The sequence below is a fragment of the Citrus sinensis genome, chromosome 2 (assembly GCF_022201045.2).
Source record: "Citrus sinensis cultivar Valencia sweet orange chromosome 2, DVS_A1.0, whole genome shotgun sequence".
Taxonomy (NCBI): domain Eukaryota; kingdom Viridiplantae; phylum Streptophyta; class Magnoliopsida; order Sapindales; family Rutaceae; genus Citrus; species Citrus sinensis.
The window spans coordinates 12763231-12771675 of NC_068557.1; the positions used below are offsets into that span (position 1 = coordinate 12763231).

Sequence of the window (8445 nt, forward strand, 5' to 3'; positions counted from 1 at the left end):
CATAAGATTTCTACATATTTTCATGATTTTTCTTGTTTAAATTAGAAATTTTATTTTAGTTTCAATAAATTAAGATTTACTCTTGCATATATTTTCTTTGAATATTATTCCTATAGCCGTAAGGAGATGGTAAGAACTCAAAATTTTGAGTTATGATTTTAAAAGTTAGAACCTGAAATTCTAAATACATGCATAAGATTTCTAAATGTTTTCACGATTTTTCTTGTTTAAATTAAAAAATTTATTTTGTGATAATTATTTTTTTCTTTGATTATTAAACAAGGTTTAGAAAAATGACAAATATCACGAACTTGCAAATTTCCATCCATGAAGCTTTTGGAAGAAGCTACCTTTCTTGGGTGTTGGATGCCAAAATTCACCTGTAACTTATATGACTGAAGGCATTATAGCAGAAGGAAAGGAAGCATCGTTGTAGGAAAAAACAAAAGCTACAGTTTTCTTTCGCCATCATTTTCATGAGAGTCTGAAATATCAATATCTGATAGTGAAGGATCTGTTAACTTTGTTGAATCACTTCAAGGACAAGTTTGACCACTAGAGGGGCATTTTCCTCCCAAAACCAAAAACAAGAGTAATTGAACATAAGGTAACAAGAATATGTTAGATTTTATGACTACAACTCTACTTTGTTCCGCATCAATTAAAAACTAATATTGTGTGGTGAAAAAAATCACTAGAAATGATATGCTTGAAAAGACATTCTCTACATTTCATGCATCAGATGTAATCTTGCGACAATAATACCGAGACTGTCGATACACTAAATACTCTAAGCTAATAACATTTCTTTTGATTGTTGAACAAAACAATGAGCCATTGACGAAAATCATGAATTACATCCACCTATTCTCAATTATTCGCAAAAGTCAATGCACATACATGCACCAATAATGAACCTAATTGAGGAAGCAAGAGAAAGCGTGGTTATTTCCCTCATCATGGCTATAAACACTCAGGATAGTAGAACAACAAAAATGGACACCACCAGAAGTGAAGTGTCTATGAGAGGCATGACAAGGTCAATGGTGCAAAAACGAAAAATGTTAGAAATGAAAGTGAAGAAATTTGCTATTGATGTGGCAAAGAGGACATTGGTCACTACCTACGTACAGATGAACAATTGGTAGACCTCTATCAAGCATCCAAGAAAGAAGAAGGAAATATTGAGACTAATCTAGTCGATGACTTAAATCCTATTGATTTAAATAATCTTAATGTCTTCAATTTCTTCGAGGCACAAAAGGGGAAATCAATCAAGTAATTGGTAATGGAAATTTCCACACTAATTAATACCATAATAATTAAGTTAGTAACATGTTAACTTTTGTTCTTTTTATAGTTTCATCAGATGTTCTTAACATTCATATCTAATCCTGATGACTAATGTGAACTATTTTTAATACGAAGTTATCGATTTTAGAAATAAATTATCTATTTTAGAAAAGAAAGTTGGGGATGTATCCTTGGCTAACACACACTATTCTTCAAAATAAAAAATATTTTTTGGAAACAAAACTATTCGAAGGAAAAGCAAATACTATATCTAAACCTACAGACCCAATTAAAGGGTTCGAAATAGCAAGTGGAACAAACTAACAATCCAAAATGCCTAATATTAAGCAAGATCCAAAAAAAAATCTACTGAACTTTAAACATATCCACTAAAACGGGTATCACATTGTGACTTTAAATAAAAACAATGTGGAATACCTTTGTATTACTAAAATTGTCTCAATGAGGAAATACATATTACAAAATCTTCCAACAGTCTCATTAGGATCTATAATGATTGAGCGCTATGCAATAATGGAAAAGAAGTTCACAGATCTAAAAATATTTATGTTGTTGGATGACCCTCTTAAAACACTCAGGATCTATGATGATGCTTAAAATTATTGAAAATTCTCATGAACATCCATTAAAGAACTAGAAAATTCTATTATCAAATGAGATTGTTTTTATTGCTTACTCCCAAGAAAAGTTTGTGGTCATACCATCAATTTTACAAATAATTCAAGGAGATATAGATGGACCAATCCATCTACCTAGTGAACTATTTCGTTACTTTATAATTTTGATTGATGCATCACTGTAAGGTGGTTTTGTTTGTTGTTTGCATGCATTATTGTGCCCAAATTATAAGATTAAGAGCACAATTTCTAAATTATCCAATTAAGGCTACATGTCTTGATAATGTTAGTGAGTTTGTATTGAAGATATTTTATGACTAATATACATCAATAGGTATTGATGTTGAATATTTGATTCCACATGTACATACACAAAATGGATTGTAGAATCGTTGATTAAGTAATTACAGATAATTGCAAAAACATTACTTATGCATATAAAATTAAAATATCTGCAAGGGGTCATACTATTTTATGTGTTGCGACAATAATTCATTTTTGACCGAGTGCTTATCATCAATGTTCTCCATTAAAATTTGTACTTAGTCAACAACCTAACCTTTCCCATTTGTGCACTTTTGATTATGTTGTGCACATTCTGTTGGGAAAATATGCTCTTTAAAAGCATGTGTTTATTTAATTGTAATAAACAGTTTTATGATTAATAAAATAAATGAGGTATTTTATTCAAATATCTTAATTGCATTAATATTTTGATTAAAGTCCATTTAATCATATTATATGTATTTATATGATCACCGTGTGGATTCACAAAAGACATAAATACAAGTTATCTTATAATTAAATAAATTTAGTTCGCAATTGATAAATAAAGTTGAACACTTTATTTAGGTATAGACTGTAATGAATTCATTGAATGATTTATCTTAATCATGTACGAATTTATTGATATAGTACGACTACATTGAACAGGATCACATATGAGATTTAATTAACTTTGTAATAACTGTCAGACTTATTAAATCTCATAGGCATTAATTTTACTGTAATCTTAATCTTGAGTTAGTTATGATTTCATGATTATAATTGTTATTCCATTTGAGTTACCAATGGGCACGACACACACTTGTGATTAAGATTACCCGGTATCTTGGTGGGAGCAATTATGAGTATTGGAGTTATAGATTAACAATATAGAATTTGTACAACACATCTCTTGATTGGTTTTCGGCTCTTGATCATAGAATTCTCTTACCAGAGTGTGTCAACATATTTAGTATGTTAAAAATGATCATTAGAGAAAACCAGTAAGTATCAAGGAACAAGATGTAATTAAATTGATTGGACAGTTGAGATATCAATTTACTTAATGATGTGGTACAAAGGATTGTGCAGTAAAGAAATCAATGTGGCTTGAGACGAATTATTATTCGAACATACAATTATGGAGGTCAGTTCCAATCTTATAGTGGAGTAGAGTTGGAATTAAATGATTAGGCTTATTTAATTACAGGCTTAATTGTTGTAGCCACTATTGTATGTTCCTAAATGATCCCCAGATTACCTCATTTAATTGATTGTACCACTACTGGATTAATAAGCAAGATAACTAGTCATTTTGGTCAAAAGTCTAAATATATCATTTAGTGGGAGGCTCCATTTAATATGCTTTTGTGTAAGGGGCTTTATGTTATTTTACAAGATGGGTTCCCTATAGAAAAAGCAAGTAACGTGGCATTTGATTTTCATTATTTGAAGAGGGTTTTCACTAAAGGGAGATATAAAAAGACTTTTTTTTCTCTAAAGAAGAATAGTGAGGCCACATTATACAATTCTGAAAAAATGATTTTTCTCTCTAATTTTTAGAGAAAAATTTTCTCCTGCTAGTTGCTTTAGTGGTGATAAAGGCGCCCACACATCAAGTGCAGATCAAACCTGAGTCATAGTCTGGAAGATTATTTGGTGGCGGATAGTGATCTAACAGGAGTATTGGTGACGGATCGTGATCTGGGAGCCTAAATCACTTCAGTGGAAAAAGCAAAGATTGTTCATCTTCTTAGATTTTCAAGGTATGATTTCTACATTACAAATTCTTATATATTGTATGAGATCGATCCTAAATTTTTTTTAAAAAAAACTGATTTTTCCGCAACACATTCCAGCATCACTCCCTCAGTGCACAAAAATGGGACCTCCATATCATTTGGGTTTTTATGTTGGTTTTAACTTATCTTCAGTTATATGATATCTTGAACCCTTGACAAGTAATCTTTTCAAAACACTTTTTACGGATTGCCACTTTGATGAGACAATTTTTCCATCATTCCCCCTAAAATAAGGCATGAACTTCCTTGGAAAGTTTTTTCTTTTTCTCATTTAGATTTTTGTACGAATCAATGTGAAAACAAAGTATGCAGGATAATACTTTTGCAGCATTTTGCAAGTTAATCACTGGATGCATTTACAGATACATCAAATCTAACTAAATCATATATTCCAGCTATTAATACATCAGTCCTAGTGATTGTTCCTACTAAATAATTATGTGTAAACACAACTAATAAGTTATCTATTGCACGTCAGAAGCATGACAGACCACTTGGTTCCCAAGACGATGTTCCCCAGAAAAAGGAGAATTGAAGATCAAGATCTTGCTGAAAATAATGTTTAAGCTATAAATATACTCATGTTATCTAAATCACCGGTTCTAGATGAACTGATGGTCCGTGATGAGACAGAAGTCCTTGAAGAGAAATTAACTCCTGAAGAGGTACAAAAACATAAAAATGAGAAAAAAGTCTACAAATTATATTTATATAAGAGAAATGTGAGATCATAATGAAATAGACATAGAGAATGTATTCTTATTAACAGTAGCTACTAAAATTAGAAATTATCTTGTGTCTCAAATTATCAATAAATGTAGATAAAGGCATGATTAACCTCAATGGAAATAAGCAATTGAAGTAGAATTTACTTCTCTTGTAAAATGCAAAGTTTTTGAACCTCTAGTTTAAATACTTGAAGATGTCAAAGTCATTGGACACAAATGGTATTTGTGAGAAAACATAATGAACATAATGACACTAAATACAAAGTGTGACTAGTTGCACAATGTTTCTCATAGAGATTTAGTATTGGTTATAAGGATATGTATTTTCTAATGATGGATATTATTATGTTTTAATTTTTAATCAGTTTAACAGTCTCATAAACACTTGAAATGAATCTCATGAATGTAGTGACTTCATGTTTTTATTAAATAAAAGTAAGTTTATATTATTTTTTTAAAAAAAGCAGTTATAGTACTTCTCTCTCTTTAGTAATAATGATATAAAAAAATATAATATTAATTAAAAAGAGGGAAGTTGAAGAGCGAGGACAATCTCATTTGAAAAATCTTTTAAAATCTTTGTTACTGATGTAACACTTCAAATAAGGAATGAAATCTCATTTAAAAAAATTTTTTAGAGATTCAGTCTAACAGAATTAAAAGAACAATTTTCTAAAGTGGAGTATCACCACTTATTTTTTTGAGCAACCAAACAAACTAAAGCTAAATATATGTACCGCTTGAAGTACATAATCGAAGTATTTGACGTCCTTCTCATTGTTCTCAACTACTAGGAACCCGCTATTGCTAAATCGCTTATAATTGCATTGCACCTTAATCACTTTGGCACCTACTAACTACTTATTTAACCGCTAGTAAATTGATTTTTACAACACCTTAATCTTAAACACTCTCATAGACATTTGAAAACCAACATTAATTTTTAACGCTGTTTCAAACTCCGCCTAATCAAGACTGGGTATTGTGGTAAAATCCTTTTGGAAATGATCATATAGGACCATGCTCTGCCGTTTCGAACGATTCCCCTAGTGGCTTGTGCTTGTATGACATACTTTGTGTTGGCATGAGCAACAAATTTCACGGGTGCTGCCTCATCTAAGAATCAGCCTCGTTATTGGCAAACATTATAGGCATTTGAATTGCCAGTATGCAGTTAATTGCTCTGCTACCCAAAGAATAAAAAACACAATCAAATGATATTGAAACGCGCGCTCATCATTCATTCATTCATTATTATCATTTTCACGACTGGAGAGCAATATTTATTCAATCTCTCTCTCCCTAGCTAGGGGCAGGGGGAGTTAATATTTTACAATGTGAAAGGGTCAAAACTTATTAAAATTAAAGCTCTTCTAAATAGGAATGTGAATATATTAATAATCCTCTGATGTATATGTATTCACAAAACTTCAACTGCAGCTGTCGCACCGCAATGCAGCCCACCAAAATTTTCCATCAAATCAAACGTTAACATAGAGGCTGCAGCTTTGGGTTTTGGCTGTCTGTCCGCATAGGCATAGCTCACTACAGGCATCATTATCAATGGTGTTGTTTCTGCTGTTGGTCTTTGGTAACCCCCAAGCCACTTCGCTTGCATGTACTTGTGTTTTCTCCATGGAGCGATATGCATTTTCTTCTCCTTCATACATTTCTTCGCCGCCGCACACATAATCTTGATCACCGCCTTTAATCTCTCTGTTTTTCCAACGAACACTTCCGGTAGCCGGTTTACCAACCGATTGTACTCTTCACTCGCTCTCGCCATCTCGAATTCAGCCCGGAAATTCAACTCAATCACCACCCTGATCACATCTCCTTTCTTCGATTTTTCCACCACTTCTAAATAAGTGTGATTTCCTGGGAAAAAAACATAAGTACAAAATCTATTTTAATTCCAATCAGCGGAATTCCAACTCTGGAATGAATTAAAATTATATATATATACCTGCAGGAATTTCGGATGAGCTCTTCCATTTAGACTTGCAAATGACACAATTGTACCCAACATTCTGAAGCCTAACGGAAATTTCTTTCCGCATGCAAGTCCGGCAACCACCGGCCACCGGTGTCCGGCAAGAGCATTTTGAACCAGCCAACTTAATCTCTTCTAAACTATACTTCACAGCCTGCCGAAGCTTTGATTCAAAACTACTAATCCTACCTATTGTGGCCTGCAAAATTATAGCAAATTTGACAATTCAATTCTCCAATCTTCATTGCAAATCATTTCTGTTTTCTCACAATTACCCAAATGAAATTTACCTGAAGAAGCTTTTCTTGCGCTTCCCAAAAGGCCTTATTTTCTTCAACATCTTCATTGTCATCCTCTTTACAATCACATAAATTTCCTACGGTGGACTCACTGCTTTCCTCCATAAACCCAAATACAATATCGGAGAAATTCGCCGTTCCCTCTAGAAACCTGGCGATTTCTTCCGAATACGGCTGGCTCACCGGATTCTTGGCCATGGAAGAATTTTTATTTTTTATATTTTTGTGTAATCAGCAAATCCTAATCCACGTGCTCTGTATGGTTCCCTAAAAGTGTTGTTGGCGATATTTATAGCTAGATTTTGGGTCCCACATAGGACCTAGTTGTCCGAGGTGGACGAACGAGGCGCCGCACTCGAACATGAATGTCTGTTTCTTGCTTACGTGGACAGTTATCATTGGATGTTCAGCTAATTGTATTTTTGTTCCCAGCTGGTTCCATGTCAGCCAGGCCAACAATTATTGCTGGTTTGGATATACTTGAAATATTCTATTGTTAGAGTTTAAATGGATTTTTTTTTTTGGAGTTCTATAACGATAATAATAATCGTAAAAATAGAAATAATCTGGCTCATATCTGATATATGATGTTGGTGGTGGGGACAGTTGGAGTTGAATCTGACGGCTGAGAATTAAGCAGTTGGATTCACGATGGGCACTGAAGGTGCATGATCTTATCTGGTGATGTTGACGTGTAAGCTTATCTAGTTTGAATGGGACCAGCTTTTTGTCTTAATTTTATTGTGGTTTACTTCATGAATAGGGATATTCCACTAATTTTAAGCATCTCGATCGTATTGCCAAAAAATAAAAAATAAAAGCATCTAGATGTTTGTGCTTATGAAAATGATTAGCATTGAAACATTCAAATTTGGGGTTTCTGTACTTTTTGTTTGGACCAAAATGCCCTGCAATCGAAAGCTTTGTTAAATTATTTGCCTATTGTTAGGGCAAGATCGACAGATTGGTACTTTGGTAGTATTTATGAGAGACAATTTTGTCATCTAAAAAGGTGAAAATGGTTTAAGATTACTAGCCTATGCTCCTAAAACATTTAAAAAAAAAATGAGTTAGCTAAGATGGTTTTCATGCCAAAGTTAACAAAGTTGCCCCATGGATAATGTGGCAGAGTTATCTTGAGGCCATAAACATAATATTTTAATCTATTTTTTATGTCAATTTTAATATTTAAGCTCTTTTTTTAATTATATTTAGCCCCCCTAAACTTATTATGTTTATACTATGGTCTTCTTAAGTTTATTATTTGAAATTATGACTCTTTAATATAAATTCCTACTTCTGTCCTTGAGGATAAATTGGTCAAGGAATTTTTTTAAAAAAAAAAATTAAATGTATCATAATGTATCTGCATAAAATTAATAAATATGAATCCTATCTCAAAAGAGTTTTACTAAAAAATAGATTAAA

General features: G+C 32.4%; 1 protein-coding gene across 1 annotated transcript; it reads right to left on the minus strand.

The window, feature by feature from the left end:
- Nucleotides 1-5940: 5940 nt before the first annotated feature.
- Nucleotides 5941-7275, minus strand: LOC102626752 (hypothetical protein). The gene is made up of 3 exons (XM_006469811.3): nt 7009-7275; nt 6692-6917; nt 5941-6603 (listed from the first exon to the last, which is right to left on the minus strand). Exons 1-3 carry the CDS (start codon nt 7213-7215, stop codon nt 6146-6148), a joined length of 891 nt encoding a protein of 296 aa, XP_006469874.1. The 5' UTR covers nt 7216-7275; the 3' UTR covers nt 5941-6145.
- Between the last annotated feature and the right edge of the window lie 1170 nt (nt 7276-8445).

Coding starts and splice junctions, on each gene's coding strand:
- LOC102626752 (XM_006469811.3), bottom strand. CDS start 7,215: ATGGCCAAGAATCCGGTGAGCCAGCCGTATTCGGAAGAAATCGCCAGG. Junction 6,918..7,008: donor CGCAAGAAAAGCTTCTTCAG/GTAAATTTCATT, acceptor ATAATTTTGCAG/GCCACAATAGGTAGGATTAG. Junction 6,604..6,691: donor CTCATCCGAAATTCCTGCAG/GTATATATATAT, acceptor TTTTTTTCCCAG/GAAATCACACTTATTTAGAA.